At 31.6% G+C, this 17,188-nt stretch overlaps 2 protein-coding genes across 10 annotated transcripts in view; one reads left to right on the plus strand and one right to left on the minus strand.

Annotated features, from left to right (window-relative positions):
- The window catches only part of LOC105252560 (protein sickie), a 161,887-nt gene extending 150,215 nt beyond the window's left edge, over positions 1–11,672 (plus strand). For all 4 annotated transcript variants that reach the window (XM_020027934.2, XM_025406085.1, XM_020027932.2 and 1 more), the window contains 7 exons: positions 6,908–6,991; positions 7,188–7,850; positions 8,060–8,598; positions 8,828–9,358; positions 9,497–9,699; positions 10,081–10,448; positions 10,851–11,672. In XM_020027934.2, coding sequence (XP_019883493.1) covers positions 6,908–6,991; positions 7,188–7,850; positions 8,060–8,598; positions 8,828–9,358; positions 9,497–9,699; positions 10,081–10,448; positions 10,851–11,000 — 2,538 coding nt within the window. In that variant the 3' untranslated portion in view covers positions 11,001–11,672. The remainder of the gene's footprint in view (positions 1–6,907; positions 6,992–7,187; positions 7,851–8,059; positions 8,599–8,827; positions 9,359–9,496; positions 9,700–10,080; positions 10,449–10,850) is intronic.
- Positions 11,673–13,643: 1,971 nt separating this feature from the next.
- LOC105252526 (glycosaminoglycan xylosylkinase) lies at positions 13,644–17,115 on the minus strand. 6 transcript variants are annotated; one of them, XM_011259929.3, is made up of 6 exons: positions 16,860–17,115; positions 15,883–16,254; positions 15,322–15,622; positions 14,755–15,023; positions 14,218–14,444; positions 13,644–14,007 (listed from the first exon to the last, which is right to left on the minus strand). In XM_011259929.3, the coding sequence occupies exons 2-6, from the start codon at positions 16,252–16,254 to the stop codon at positions 13,779–13,781; spliced, it is 1,398 nt and encodes a 465-aa protein (XP_011258231.1). In that variant the 5' UTR covers positions 16,860–17,115; the 3' UTR covers positions 13,644–13,778. The 6 variants fall into 6 exon arrangements, with proteins under 6 accessions (XP_011258231.1, XP_011258230.1, XP_019883511.1 ...); XM_011259928.3 differs by having other exon boundaries at positions 16,856–17,115; XM_020027952.2 differs by having other exon boundaries at positions 16,731–17,115.
- Between the last annotated feature and the right edge of the window lie 73 nt (positions 17,116–17,188).

Below are 17,188 nucleotides of genomic sequence, written 5' to 3' on the forward strand. Positions count from 1 at the left end.
TATTTATTAGATTCTTATATTACTATAATGTTATTATAATTCTAATTAAAAATAAAGAAAATATATTCTACATTAGAAACTTTTTATATTTAATTATATAAATATAGAAAATATAGAAAAAGGATGTTATAAAATAAGAAAAAAGAGCATGTGCATTTGATATAAATTTATAATAAAATAGATCAGATGACACATAGTGTAAACTTGTGAGATAATTTAATGCCCTCAAATATGTCAATTTAGATATCGGCGACAAATATGTCGATTTAGATACCAGCGACTCTTAAAGATTAAAACAATATATGCAGATGTGATTTATTGCGCCTTCTTTTCGGCAGACCATTTCGAGTAGTTAAAGCAATGAAATAATAAATTTGATAATGAGGCCTTGCGCTATCCAAACCCGGCATACTCTATCAATGCATTTAGAAAGATGACAGCCATACTTAATAAAGTGTAGGTCGACAATACTATTCGTAGTCCCGATTGAATAATTATGCATACTTCGGCGCCCTTTGTGCTTTATCCGATGACAACGTGGCTCTCATCAATTGTGATCACGATTACAACTTGCGTATTTTATATAAAATATGTGTCGTGCAATTTATTCTCGCAATTTATTTTTCAGAACAAATTTTTTTCTTCCATATAATTTTTTTTTTTTATTATTGGAGAAAAATTAAAAGTATCTGTAAGCTCTTCTAAATTTTTCCATATATTTCTTTCAATATTTCGTCTATCGAAAAAAAAGATAGATGAGAAAAAAGATTTGCTCAGAGTTGTCCTTCGCGAAGAGATCCCGCGGGAGCAGTTACATAATAAAGTGGCATCAGAGATGATTGTTCAATCGGGAATTTTATTCTCTACTCCGTATTTCGTCTTCTTGTGCAATTCCTCCTTTGCAGTCTCGAAAGTCTGTAGTCGCAGTTGATTAAAACATCACTTTTAGTTGCTCGGTATAACACGCCCCTGCTTACTTTCTCCAGCCGCGTATCGCGAACCGAGACTGTTGCATAGACTATGCAGTTAATTCAACATTTCAAATTTCACATAATTGTCTTTCATATATGGACTTTTATATAATTGTACTTCTTAAATTGCAATAATTGTTATAGTTAATTTATTTTATTATCTTTTATTTTATTCTTTTTATATTTTATACGAAATATTAGAATATATTATATTTTTAAATCTAGTATTTGATTTAATTTAAAATATATATTTCAGAATATCAGGCTTAAAATATACATAATTTTTTAGAATTTTTTTTCTTTTTTTCATTTTTCTTTTTCGACAAATCCAAATCTGAAAGCAGGTAGTCCTGATGAATTTTTCTGGGATAATCTTATTCTTTTTTTCTTTCTTTCTCCTTGCTGGGTTGAAACTTTCCGAGGTTTAAATTCTATGTGGCTGGAGGATGTAAAACTGTCACCGGGATTTGTGACAGGTCATCGTATAAATGCCCCTGCGGGAAACTCCCTTTCGCCTCTCTTTCTCTCACAGAAAAAAGATTTATGTGTTTCAAGGGTGTACTTTCGACCAGACCTCGTATGTAAACATGTCTCTTTCGTAGATATTCTCATTTTTCTAATTTTTAAAAGAAATCATGTGTTTCTTCTTATCCCTTTTTTTCTCGTTGTATAATTTATGAAGTCATGATATTATTTCATATTAACATAGCTCAGATTCCACATTTTCAATCCTTATTTCCAAATTGAATTACATTGATTGATAAATAAAATATGGACAATATTATTTAGATATTCACATATATCAAACATTATTTTAAGAAGTCATGCAACATCTCATGCAAACGAAAATATTTGTAATAAAAGAGAAGATGATAACACAAAATATTGTTATTATCATTGTTTCAAACTAAAAAAATATTATTTGCAAGAAACATGACAAATTAGTTATAATTTTGTGAAATATAGTAAATATAAAAAAATAATTAATAGAGTATTTTTTTAAAATACTGGAAAATATAAACTAATTAAAAAAAAATCACTGTTAAAGAATTTTGAAAGGAATTAGCCAAAGAACGAATTAATTAATTATTATATTGATTAACTATTAAATATATGACACATGTATGTGACATGTATTTTTGAGAGATAACAATATATCTAAATATATCTAAAAAGAGAATATTTAGAGAAATCTGAAAGAGAATGAGAAAGAGAAAGAAAGAATGTATACAATTTATAGAGACCTCGACCCTGAAAATGTTTTCATGATGTTAATTATTAGGTATGAAGCTGATCCTCGCCCTTCTTTTTGCACGAACAATTACACAAGAGGGCACATGGTAGTGGGAACAACTGGGATAATGTACGTTGTAAACACGACAAAATCCTCGAAGCGTTACGATCCGAGCTAACTGGGCTAACAGTTCTCAGACTGTAAAAAATGCGATGCTTCAATGCGATATATAGGGTACTACAAACTACGTAAAAGCGAACTTTATGTACTCACTACATTCTGAAATTTTTTTTTAACGATTCTCTCAGTGAATTTATTTTTACAAATAATTCAATTAATTAGATGTCATCGGAAAATTAAATTAGAATCTATATATAAATAATCTTTCCATACGTACAAGATTAATAAACAAATTGACAAAAAAAATGTATATTGCATCTTTGAGAGAAAATTCGCGTAAATTATTAGTTTTTTTACTGTGTAATTTATTCGCTGTATTTCTTCGTATATTTCTAATTAGTGATCATTTTAGCGACGTATTTCAAATGAATGTAAATCTTTATCCGACATATAATAAAACATAATAGGCGCGTAAAATTGATTTATCGTACTTAACTACATACATACGAATACAGTATGTAACTGTAAGAAGTAGCTGAGCCTGGTAGACCTTGACTTATCGTATCTATCAGTCATCTTATAGGTCTTCTAACTGCGTCTTAAAGATCACAAATGTCTCGCACAAGTGCACACTTTGTGGAATATATCGTTTCCGAGAGAAAAAAATTGTTAAGTTTGAAACATATTCTGTATTTCATACACGTAGACACGCGAGATATTTCGAAAGCAGCAACTTTAACCCTTTTTTCACAGGATAATTTGTGAGGAATTTGCGCGAAATAGAGATATTAGATTGTTCTTTAACTCTCATGTTTCAACTCTTGTTTCAAATTGCATACTAGATTTTATGCAAAATTAAAATATGTATTATACAAAAAAAGATTCAATTTGTAACATAATTCTAAAAAAAAGGAAAATAGAAATTTTAGAATTTTAGAATTATCAAATTTGATTTAATTATATATTATTTTTTCAATGTAATTTGATTTAACTATTATTATCATAAGATGCGACTGATTGCTATTGTATTACATCACGATGCTTTTTAATTATGTTACTGCTATGTTTCAAATCTTTTTTTAAATCATTATCACAATATTTTAATAAAATTGTTTTTAATTAGTGTATCACTATTATCACTATTATTTTTTTTTATTTATTCGATCAATAGACACAAGATTTTAAATATAATTAGAAAGCTCAAGAGACATGTTCGTTGAGGATTAAAATATCGACCGAGCTGTTTGCTCTCGTCAAGATGCACCGGCTTTCGTTTTCTCTAGAGAACAAGGCGCATCACTGTGCACCGCGCGCGATGCATTCTGCTCCACGGCACGTGCGTTTTTGCCGCAGGCTTCCGGTCCAGTTTTTAGCTTCGTTCGTCCTCGACTGTCAGCGGACCCTTCGTTAAACTGGATACACAATGAGACGAAACCGCGAGGTTTTTTTCTAAGGAAAACTTTTGTGTTATTATAAAAAATGTTAACACCAAGAATAACGATATTATGTAAAAAACTAGAAATAATTTTGAATGATATACTCTCTATCTTGCAAATCTCGACAAAAATTCGAGTCCTATATCGACATATTTTTTTATTAACACATAGCTTAAATAAATAATATCTTATGTAATTATAAAATAGTTGTTATAATTATATGTTAGTTATTATATGTAAATGCAAATAATATATCTTAATTTGATTTGATTTGGATGTAATTAATTTTTTATATGAATTTTTAACTTTTATTTTCTCTCTTAATATATTAATTTTAGAGAAATATTATAATTACGTTACTAATATATTTTTCCTTGAGGAAAATTAATTATAATATTATTTTATACATTTTAACATTGTTTATATTTCGAGTTTGATGTCTCAATTAATATCTCTATGGTAGTAATGCGCTGCAACGCGACGATTAATAATAAATGGGTCAGAATTTTAATATATCGGGTGCAATCTGATGCAAGAAATGCCTGGAACAAAATACTCGAGGGAGGTGCAAGGCCGAGTAAGGCGAGTAGGTGGCTCTTTTACGAGAATATATATCGTGTGTATACGCACTTCTCGGGTGCATCTCAGCGGTAGGTGAACCCGAGCATATTAGCGGCAAGCGTGGGAGCCAATATTTACGATCCATATCGAATGGACCACCGACTCCCTTCGGTCTCAAGTACTTTTATCCTCTTGGAACAAATCTACAGGGTATGCAAATATCATTTTCTTTCAACTGAGTTGTTTAACAAATTCAGAATTGTTTGTACTCTAAGGAATACTTATTTTCCAGCTGTAAAATGAGATGGACTCCATTATATAGACTCGATTTCAATTTATATGATTAAATCCGATCTTAATTTTTGTTGTTTTTCATGTATTAAATTTAAAAAGAAATGAATATACATCTTGGATTTTTGATTAAAAAGGAAAAAAAAGATTTTTTGGAGGGAGAATGCAATTTCGTTACGATAGAGGATGTAATTATCGATATAATTATTCGATGTAGCATATCTTAGTTTAAAAATTTTATTCGAATATAAATATCTTTCTATCTCGAAAGAAAAAAACTGAGGTCGGCGTCCAGCCAAAGGACCTTGCATCCTAGCTACGAGATGATGTCAGGAGTCATTTCACGTCGCGCGTTAAAGTAATAAGGTGGGACAATGAGCCCCTCGAGACACTCTCTCGCGGTGGCGAATTACGCGTCCCATGTTCGCTGTTACCGTTTTACGAGCGAAATAATTTCCTCCGGAATTACGCGCGCGACTCCAGAATTGCACTCATACACGTTCGAAGTCCTCCGACTCCCATCGCGATCTCTTTGTTCGCTATCCTGATGAAATTCCACGCTTGTTCCTTCGCGAAGAAAAAAGAAGGAACTCACGTTGATTGTCCTCTTAGAATTCAGGATCGTCTGATTGCACAATATTTCTGAAAAGAAGGAAGAGGATGGTGCTTACATTCGCGGAAACGATCGCGACTTCGGTGATGGAGACTTGAAATTGTTCCGTGGTAACGAGATGATGATCAAAGCAAGTTCAATGACTGCATTTTTATTCTAGTAAACACCTAAAAAAAATCATAAGTTTTCTAATATTTTTTTTTCTTTCTTGAAGAAAGGTCTTTAGTAGTGGACTTTAGCTTTTGGAAATCTTTTCATTGAATATTTAATCATTATCAAATTTACAAATCTTATTTTTTTAAATATATGTGACGAATAAATATTTTTTTTTTTTAATTTAAGATTTGTAAAATTTTTTTAAATGAGAAAAAGAATTAAATCCCAGTAATTTGTAATATCTCATTAAAGAAGATATTATTAAAATTAGCCTTACACAAAACCTTCTAGAGCAATGTAATTTTTAATTATATTAATAATATAAAAGTGCTTATAAAAATGAAAAATTCGATGAAAAGAGAGAAAATAAAGATTAGTGGAATTTGAAAACACAAATCTTGTTATTAAGTTAATTATAAAGTAATTAGAAATACGTGATTTAAAAAATATGTAATTAAAGCAATCACACTATAATCAAAAATGTCTATAATAATTCGTCATATGAATTATATGAATTATTATTTCTATAAATAATATCCATTCGTAAAGTTCATTCGTTGCACATATACATATAACAATTAGATGGTTCGTATATGTAATCATTTATTATCTCGTAACATTTAATTACAATGTTACAAATAATAATACTCTATGATATTTCGCGATGAAATAAAATGCAATTAACACTATTCAAGCATGTCATTGCTGATGCTAGTTACAGCCGCTAGTTATAATAACAAGAGTTGTAAAAGAGCAGTATAACAACGAACAGCCGTCGACCATATGGTCAGGAATAGACTAAGAGGACCAGCGAACTGAAAAAAGAATAAAAAGAGAGAGAAACTGACAGAGAATTTGCATCGCTCCAATTTAGATTACAGAGCGTTTCATCAGCGCGCGAACTCTTTCTTCCTACGCTATAACTGAACATCCTCCTCGCTTCGTGACATAGTGTTGAAAACACGCGCCCAGATCTTGAGAGACTAATTACGTGATGAGAAACACGAGTGTCGATACTCCGACACTCCATCACGCCAGTAGATACTTCCTAAAACAAACTACGATTATAAACTACGTATTAATCTTTGCCCTGGACGTTCATCAAAATTATCAGGCATCGCTTGAATCATAGTTGTTATTTGATATGACATAATATGTATAATATCTATTTTATATTTTATGTATATTTTCACATATTTTTGTATCATCATTATTGAGAGCTCCGATTATTAGAAATATTGTAGAAAAATAAAATTATATTTTATTACAAAATAAAACTGTCTAATAAAATTACATGTTTTATATATATAATTATACTTTTTTAAATTTAAATTTCTGTAATTATTATATATTTCTATTAATAATAGAAATATATATATATATATATATATATATATATATAATAATTATATAAAAACAAACATAATATAATACAATGACACAATTATTTTCATATAATTATATAATTCTTACCTTGATGATATATATATTAAAAATTAAAAATTGCATACTCTTCTTGTTTCAGGCACATGTAGTCTCGGCCTTTGAGCAATCACTGTCCAACATGACTCAAAGATTGCAGCAACTCACAGCAACAGCTGAAAAGAAGGTGAAAATAATTAATAATATTATTTTTATTACAAAAATCAATGCTTAATTATTTCTACTAATTGACGAGAAACATTTTTATTCCGCATAAATTTTCACTTCGCCGGATTTAATTTTTTTTAAATTATAGATTTAAGTAATATCCAATCTATATATATTTCTGTTATCATAAAAAAGTAATCTCGACAATTTTCTAGGATTCTGAGCTTCAGGAACTTCGAGAAACGATCGAAAGGCTACGCAAACAGAGTGCTGAAGCCGGATTAAATAACGGTCCAGCCGCGAGCAATGGTCGCCGTCATACTTTAGGCGATTCCGAATCTGGTACTACTGGCTGCACCGGCAGCAGCAGCAGCAGCAGCAATCATCATCATCAAGGTGCATCGATGGCGAGACAGTTGTCCGCGGATAGCGTGACATCCTTGAACTCGCTGAGTAGCGCCTGCTCGGCGAGCAGCAATCATCATAAGAAGAAAGGCTGGCTCCGCAGCTCCTTCTCTAAGGCGTTCTCGAGATCGCGCAAAAATCGACATGGTTCAGTATCCGATGCCGAAGATTGCAAAGAGAGTCCTGGTGGTGATCTAAGTGCTCCCAACAGTCCTAGACTACCAACCGCGTCCAAGCACGAGTCTTCGAGGGGTCAAGCCGCGAGGAGTAATGGCCAAAAGTCACCCGATCATGAAAATCCTCTATCGGGAAGTAAGAGCAGCTCGGCTCTATATAAGAAGGAGGATGAAGATGTGGACGAGTTGAAAAAGCAATTGAGAGAGAAAGATCTGGTGCTCACAGATATTAGATTAGAAGCGTTATCCTCGGCTCATCAATTGGAATCTTTAAAGGACACGGTTATCAAGATGAGAGTAAGTACTTGCAATAAAAGGATTATGCAAATTTCAATATTTTCTAATTCAAACATTATAAAATTTTCTCAACATTTCTCTAATATGCAAGTAAATATTTTATAATGTTAGAAATATTTGCATCATAAAACTGATACGCTGTTAAAATTGTTTCTATACAATTTATCTCTATTATAATATATTTTCTATTATTTTATCGCTGTTTTTAGTATGAAATGCTGAATCTGAAGCAGAATAACGAGCGTCTCCAGCGGCTGGTGACTTCGAAGTCTCTCACTTCCTCGCAGTCTTCTCTACCCAGTGATCCAGATCGACGTTTCAGTATGACCGAAGTCGCATCGAGTGTCGCGGCATTGTCGAACGGCGATGCCAGCTCCACGGCCGACCAACTAGAAGATCTCAACGTCCCGGTCGAACACGACGTAGTGCCGTCGAACGCAACAACTTCAGAACCGGTTCTCGAACAGGACACCGATGGCAAGAGGATTAATGTGGCCGTCTATCTTGGTAGCGAACGAAATTTCAACTACAATTTAATTACCGGGAGCGGTTCCACCGATGGCACTATAGGCGAACCGCCTCATTGCATAATCGCTAGCGTATGCATTAGCAACAAAACCAGCTGGGACGCGTTGGATTCTATGGTGAGGCGTTGCTTCAAAGAGTACGTTTCTCGAGTAGATCCTGTGACAAATTTAGGTCTTGGTGTCGAGTGCGTCGCCGCGTACCATCTTGGCGAAGCCTCCAGGTATGTTTTTATTTGGAGCTTTTTAAAATAATATAAATTAAAAATTTGACAATAAGTTGTGATAGTTGAATGATAATTCAGGAAAGATTACTTTCCCAAAAATATCTTAAATAAATATCTTAAATATATATATAAATATACATTTTAAATTTTATATTTCTTACAATGTATCTTTTTTACTTTCATTCATAAAATAATTAAAATATATTTCTTTTTCCGTGTCATACAGATGCACCACCGATTCTCAGCATCCCGAACTGTTGCCCTGTGGCTATCTCGTTGGCCATGTAAAGACTATTTACCTAGTGTTGTCGGGTTATTCCTGGTTAGCAGTGGATACTCTGATACCACGCTCTATCGTTCAACGTCTAATCTCCCTTCTAACGGAACATCGTAGAGTGATTTTGTGCGGTCCAAGTGGTACAGGAAAGAGTTACCTGGCTGGGAAATTGGCGCACGCTCTAGTGGACACCGACAATGACACGAAGGACGCTGCCGCCGTTGCGACATTCAACGTCGATCACAAGTCCAGTAAGGAATTACGTCAATATCTTGCGCACATTGCCGAGAGATGTGACTCGAGCGCCGCTGATGAATTGCCCAGAGTGATTATTTTGGAAAATCTTCAACATGCGGCGTCTTTGGGCGAGCTCTTTAGTGGTCTTCTAGGAACCAGACACTCATCATGTCCTGCCATCATTGGTACTATGAGTCAGGCTACTTGCAGTACCACCAACTTACAATTGCATCACAACTTCAGGTATTTTCAGCTGTTAAAAGATGATTTTTAATTATAATCTGAAAATAGTAAAAGGAAATTGATAATTTTTTTGATATAAAGAGAGATGGAAAGTCTAGAATATTTAGGATTTTTTTAAAATTATGTAATTGTGAACAGGTGGGTATTATGCGCAAATCACATGGAGCCAGTCAAAGGATTTCTGGGACGTTATCTGAGAAGAAAATTATTAGAGCACGAATTGCGCGAGTGCGCCGGAACGAGGAACGCGGAAATGGCAGCGGTAGTAGAGTGGCTGCCCCGTGTGTGGTTGCATCTCAACAAGTTCCTAGAAACTCACAGTAGTTCCGACGTCACCATAGGTAAAAATACATTTCTATACATCTCGAAAGATATAACTCGAATTAAAAAGTTGTGTCGAATCTTAAAGAATTCTAACGTTTAAAACAAAAATCTTTAATAAATTTTATGATTTTAAATTCCCCCAATGTCTTTAATATTAAAATATTCCTTCCTTTCATCATAAAATTCTATTATTTTTTTTTAGGTTGAAATATCCCATAGCATCCTATGTCCAAAATACATTAACAGGACATCCTGAAGATATCTAATCGCCCAAAGATATCTTCTGGACATCTTTTGGATATGCATGCTATGTGGGATTGTTTCTTATTAATGTAAATTTCCTATACTAATTTATTTCAATTACTTTATAGTATAACAAGTGTTGATAAATATCTTAGGACCGCGACTTTTCTTATCGTGCCCGATGGAAGTGGCTGGCTCTCAAGTATGGTTTACCGATTTATGGAATTATTCGGTTATACCTTACCTGGTGGAGGCGGTCAGAGAAGGCTTGACATTATACGGAAGACGCGTGAGCGGAAATGGAAACGGCGAACCTACGTGGGAAGATCCAGCGCAATTTATCACGTCCAGCTATCCATGGCTGTCGACACATGCTGTACATGGCGGCAGCGATGCTCTTCTACGATTGAGACCCGAGGACGTGGGATACGATGTTGTCTCCAGTGGACATAATTCTGGCGTGGGTGCCTCCAGTGTAAAGAGTCTTGGAAGTACTCACAGTGACACCGAAGGAGATCCTCTGGTTAATATAAAAAATATTGAAATCAGGAAACTTTAAAATCAGATATATATTTCGAATAAAATAATATTCTATCTAAATAATATTTATTTAATAATCAGATATATATTTCGAATAAAAAATTAATTTCCAAAGAGAGAGATATGGCAAAATATCTATCAAAAATGAATTCAGAGATCTATATACATAAATTTCAAATTAAAAATAAATTAATTACATTATCATATCACATAAAAATTATTCCTCTAGATAAATAAAATAATTGAAACAAAAAAGGAAAAAACCGAAAAAATTTACATTTTATACTAGATTCTTGCACAATAAGTACAGTAAATAAATTATCTTATCAGTAATCTTATTACATAATCGATTTTTCAATATTGTATTTAACTTTTATTTTTACAGCTTAATATGCTGATGAGGCTGCAAGAAGCGGCTAATTATTCGAGTCCGCACAGCAACGACAGCGATTCAGTGACATCCCTCGATTCATCACATACTCGTCACTCAGAGGATTTGAGCAGTTCGATACGAGGAGTGGAATCGGCACTCTAAATTAGCAAAATATCGTGAAAAAATTCATCGCCGAAAGGTCGATATGTATCACTGCTCAATAGCTAAGAAAGATATAAAAATAAAAATCGATAACTCTTGCAATCATTTTGATCGCCGAAAAAATTCAGAGCGAAAGAATTTATAAAATAAATCATAATTACAAAAAATATCGGGGATATATCCTCATCATCAGGGAAAAATATCAGCGGAATATCTCTAAGACTAAAAATCGAGAAAAAAGTTATAAATATAAATCATATTTCCGAGTCGAGGTAACAGTTCAATTAAATATTTGTGTGTAAATTCTTGTCATAATAAATATAATCTTTTATGTTTGTTAAAACTTCTCTAAAACGCAATAAGATTAAAACGAGTCAAAATGAAACGTTAGCTATTTTAAAATCGCACGATACCAGGAGCTTCAGTTACGACCTAAGAGGGATTTAATATGCCTATTAAAACTGGCCTAGATTTATGGATTTTTACGTGCATTCTGCACCAAAGGTGTGATATGTAATATTAAATGAACGAAAAACGGCGACAAATAAGCGTGTCGACTTTTCACTCTTTGAAGAATAGGCGAACCGAAAGAAATTTATTTACAAGTTTCATTATGAAATTAAGTTTATACGTTTTCGAGATTAAAAGATTTAAAATTAAATTAAAACAAAATTTTTTTATCAAATTTGATTAGAATTCGAACAATTAGATAGAAAAATTTTCAATTTGTTTTAAAAATCTTTTCTAAATTTTAACTAAATAAAAATAAAAAAGAATTTCAATACGTAAAAGAGATTAACTTCTTAGCAGAAACATTAAAATATAAATTGTGTACAAGTAAATTTCTTTTTATTCTTAATTTAATTATATTATTGCAATTTGTATTTCGTGAAGATATTTTAACAGTAATATATGTTAAAAGTATGAAAAATTTGATTCCATATTATCAGGAAGAGATTTTTCCTCAATTTTTTCGGTTCGACTAATTTCCTGCGGAGTGTAAACACGCGAATGCGATGCAATAATTTCTATGCTGCCGTTTGCGGAATTCTATTTTGATGGGACGCATTTTTTTTCATTCACGACGAGCGTATAATTAAAATGAAAGTCGACTCGTCTCGATCTCGTCGTTTAATATATACAGTATTAATGGTAGAGCGTAAAAAAGGGAAATGGCTTCGAACCGAAAAATTCTTAAAGAATAAGAGATTTCTCTCTTTCGTCCGATACATATTTTTTATGTAATATTATCTAAACACGGACGGATCTCAAGCACGAATAAATGGACAATTCTTGCTTTTAAACAGATAAAATAAAAATAACGAGTTCGAAGCAAACAATCGTGGTCTGTGCAAAGATAGTCTATTTATACATACTTTGCTACGAAAGCTCTATTTAATTAAAGAATGTTGATATAATATATATACATATATATATATATATATATATATATATATATATACACACACACATACATACACAAAAACACGTACACACAATCTCATATACCTGAACGATGATACGGCGCTCTAAATATATTATATAGATATATACATATTTAAAAAATGGAATTTTTAACTAGCCTGTAAGCTACGTGAATAATTCTGGTCATGTAATGTTGTAAATATGATACATAAAGCAAGATAGGTTACGCTAGAATGCTGCAAATTCGATTCAAAGTCCCATACAAATGGGCCTCGATATCTCCCTGCGACAGTTTTATTTGCCTGCACTTTTTTATATTTTCTACTTATAGATAATGTTCGTTTATCATATCTTGTAAGTAGGAAAAAGAAATACTTTCTCTTCTTTTCATTCCATGTGTATATATTTTAAGAAAAATCTTAATTTTATATAATTAGAATCAAAAGTTTAAATTTATATAAAAAATTTTATTAGAAAATATATTATCTAACAAATCAGCCATAATTATCTTTTTCTTTCAACTTGTTTTTAAATTTTTAAAGTTCATGAACCTTATAAATTTTTTAAAGTTCAGGAACTTTATTGCAGATAACACAACTTTCTAAATTAAGAAAAATTAAGCACAGATTTACAGATTTATTTAAAAAAGAAAAATGTAGAAAAATAAAGGTGCGTTTTTAATTATGCTAATTAAAAGATCACTGTCATGGGAGGTAATGCGAGATTCATGAAGACTATATATAATGTATATGATTGATGGCATGGTGTTCTCTAGATATGAAAAGAGAAGAGGACACATCAATATATAATAATACACATACGATAATACAATCGCATTTACAGGTTTTTTTACGTTTATACCATATTTATAACGCTGTACACAGCACTCCAAACTTTATCCAAATAATGATAATTAACTGTGTCATCAAATAAATCGCATTCAAATCTGTCTTGTTCATCTTTCTCATTTCAATCCGCACTTATCTTTTGAACATCTCTTGAAAAATATTGCAAAAAATCATTATAAAAATCATTATACTTAAGTAAAAATTTCCAGTAAAGAAATTATATATTCTCTCTTTCTCCATCAAATATAATAAATTAAAAAAAAATTATAGATATTTATTTTACATAAAGAGTTGAGTTCATAATTATCAAAATAAAATATTATTTAAAAAATCTCTTTAAAAAAGTATTTATATTTTTATGATCCTTAATCTTTTTAATTTTATTTAATTGTTAATTAAACTTTCCAATTCTCGCACTTTCACTCTCCTTATTAAATTTGAAAAACCATCGTTTCTAACGTTTATGTCAAAATTCTTTACATTCTAAAAAAAAATTATTCTCTGGCTACCGATGATCTAAGATCACATTCGAAACATATTTCTTTTTCTTTAGACAATTTTCTACCACGGCATAGATGATAAGTAATCTTCTATCCATAGCATTTAAATGTGCTTCTGTGATTAGTGGAAGAACATCCGATATTTCAGCTTCGTATGCAGTAAGTTTACCTAATCCAATACTTAAAGATCCACCGCTGAATAATCTCAACCTGTCCCATGTAGTTTTATGGATTCTGAAATAAAATTGACTTTTTTCAATTTCGTAATTTTTTTAAAATTTTTATTGTGCACTTTTCATACAATTTCTAAAACTAAAACTAAGGGAGAGATAAAGATAGATTTTCAATGCAGCTTTAAATATTTCGATCTTCAGAGAAGTAACATTAAAGTGTATTAAATACATTTTATTCCACTATAACTAACAATTATACTTTTATACTTACATGCAACACTGATAAAGAGGCGCCAGGATATCGAAATGATCTACATCAGGATTGCCTAAGCTCTTCCCGTTATCGATTAACAGTACCGCGGGATTATGGAAATTATTTTGGGCAAGTTCATAATGATGGCGATCGCCGTTATCCATGAGAAAATCAAAGATTGCCGTATCAATCAAGTCCAACAATCTACTAGATGATTGCGGCGAATAAGTCTTAGAATCCATCACCTGAAAATAAAATTGTTAATTTCGCATTTTCTCTGAAGAACATAAAATATTATAAATGTATTTTTGGTAAGATGGACTCTTTTTATTTTATACATAATTTTATAATTCTTTTCATTTTGCAGAAATGTAAAGTACATGAATTAAAAGCATCTAAACACAATACTTCATATCAACATATAATTTCGTTTATTAATATTTATAGTATTTATATTAATAGTATTTGCTTAATTTTATACATATATATTTTTTAAATACTATATTTAAATACACACACACTTTTAGTAAAAAAAATTTATATTTAACAATATACCTTATCACAATAAGCCTCGTCGACTTCCCATGCAGCGAATTTATTTTTTTTGTACGTTCGTTGCCAAGGATGACGATGTTTGACTAGTCTTAAATATCGTGGAAGCCAAAAAATGAGGGCACCTTCGAGTATGCCTCCTGACCCGCAAACGGGATCAGTCAGAGAACAATAATGACAAACACCATACAGACATGTATCATTACCTTCTTGATACATAGTTGTATATAATGCAGGCGCTGCAAGATTGCGAACTTCCTCTGTTAGATCAACTACAAATAGAATGAGGGAATGTCTTACTTTATTAATTTATAGCAGAAAGGTCAAAATATTATGCTTTCTTTAGGAAAATAATTAGTCAGAAAACGATTAAGATTTGAACAAATTCTTAAGATTTAAGATATTCTCTATTAAAAAAGAGAATAATTTAATTAAGATTTTTATATATTAAGATTTGATCACAATTTTGATTTAATTGAATTGCAATTTTAATTTAATTGAAAATATTACGGCAATTCTAATTCGGATTGTTTTCCATCTCCTTATTCCCTTCATTGTATTTCAACATACGTTTTCTTATAACTGTAAGAGGTACTCTTCGCAATCCTAGCAAGGATGATAAATAAAAAGCCACTACTTCAGCATTGTGTCTATCTTTGCCATGATATACTGGTCCATGTATAATAGCATCTCTGGAATACCACTGTGGTTTGAATAATGCTTTTACGTCGTTTTCAAGATTAAGCATGAGTTTCAGCTGAGTACCCAATGGAGCATTATCAGCACGAACTATTTTAGACCTACGCAAGACCTCCAAGATAGTACCTAGTTCTGGAGCTGCTGGTGGAATTAGCTGATGTGCATCTGGCCACTATATGTATAATAAATAATATTTATGCTTTATTATTAAATTATTACTTTAATAATAAATTTATTTTAAATAAATTATAAAAAATACAAAAATTAATTATATAACTTTAGCAAATAAATCAAGATAATAAACTCTCTTCAAACATTGCCTAAAATAACAAACAGTTATTTTATTATATTTAATTTTTAACAAAATTAAATTTTAAAATCTCAAAATCTATAGTAAATTCTTCAAAATATATGAAAATTGTTTTTACTAACATTATTAGGAATATTCCAGATATCCTCATGAACATTTGACATTATTTTCAGCTCAGCTAGCAACCGTTCCAGAACAAGCGTATAGCTGGTATTCTGTTTAAAATACTTGGAGGGTAGTGTGCGAATCTCTTCCTTGATCTTCTCATTAATGTCCTTTACAATTGATCTCAACTGTGATTGATCTTGCAGATCCTTTTCATTGGATCGTAAAGATGTGAAATGGTTTTGTTCAGATTTTGGTTCTGGTATATTTCTGGAATTGATCTTCCGTGAAGAACTCTCGACAATCATCTGGATGAAGTAGATATTTACACTGAGGAGTAATATCAGGAGGATGCTCAGGGCGAAAAAGGCGCAACGTCGGCCAACCATCTGCGATTTTTGTAAATGGTAGCAATTATTATACAATTTTGTAACAGTAAAATGAGATTATTGTTAATTATTAAATTGAGAGTAACAATTTTTATATAGAATTAACTATGGAACTGAAATATCTATTTAAGTCTTAATTAATACTTAAAGATCTCATCTATCTTTTAAATTCACAAGATGACATGTCTCAGTAAACAAATTTTAATTTTCTTGATTCTTCTTAAAATTTCTTAATTCGGTTGACTATATCTCAAATTATACATATTTTCATCAAAATAAAGAATTTCTCTTTTTACAAACTTACATTCTAGAAGATAATTTTTTAAAAGTATCCTAAACAACTGAGAGAAAAATAATTATTACAAAAAATCAAAAATTAAATTTCCCGCGTTGCATGACGCATTTCCTGTTTGCAGTACGTCATTGTTATTCACGACAACATTGTGACGTTGGTCGCACCGAAATAGACTAATTACCGTTAATTATAATTAAGTGAACGTCTTTTCGTTCCATCAAAATCATAACTGTGGATATAATACAGTCCAACATAAGATAAACACTACAACTCGAGCGACGTAAATTCGGAATTTTATTCACGTACGCACGCGAGAATCGATGCGCGTTCAACAAGTCCACTCGTGAGATAAACGTCAGCGATAACTTTTCGATCGTTTCTTCACCTTGTCACGCTGTCATCTGGTGACAAGTGCCTCTCTCATGGTTCATTGACTTGTCGCAGGCTTGCTCCGCGTTCGGACGTCGTCGCCATTTTTATTCGTCGCTTCATTAAGCCGCGCTGCAACGACCTATCTTGACACAATTCGTCGTCATCTTATTCATACAGATTCATACTACAAATACAACTTGCGCAATAAAAATCATTTCAACGACTTTAAATTTTGCTCATTTTGTAAAAAGAAAAATATCTCAAAAG

This window comes from Camponotus floridanus, unplaced genomic scaffold (assembly GCF_003227725.1).
Source record: "Camponotus floridanus strain SB8 unplaced genomic scaffold, Cflo_v7.5 scaffold131, whole genome shotgun sequence".
Lineage (NCBI taxonomy): Eukaryota > Metazoa > Arthropoda > Insecta > Hymenoptera > Formicidae > Camponotus > Camponotus floridanus.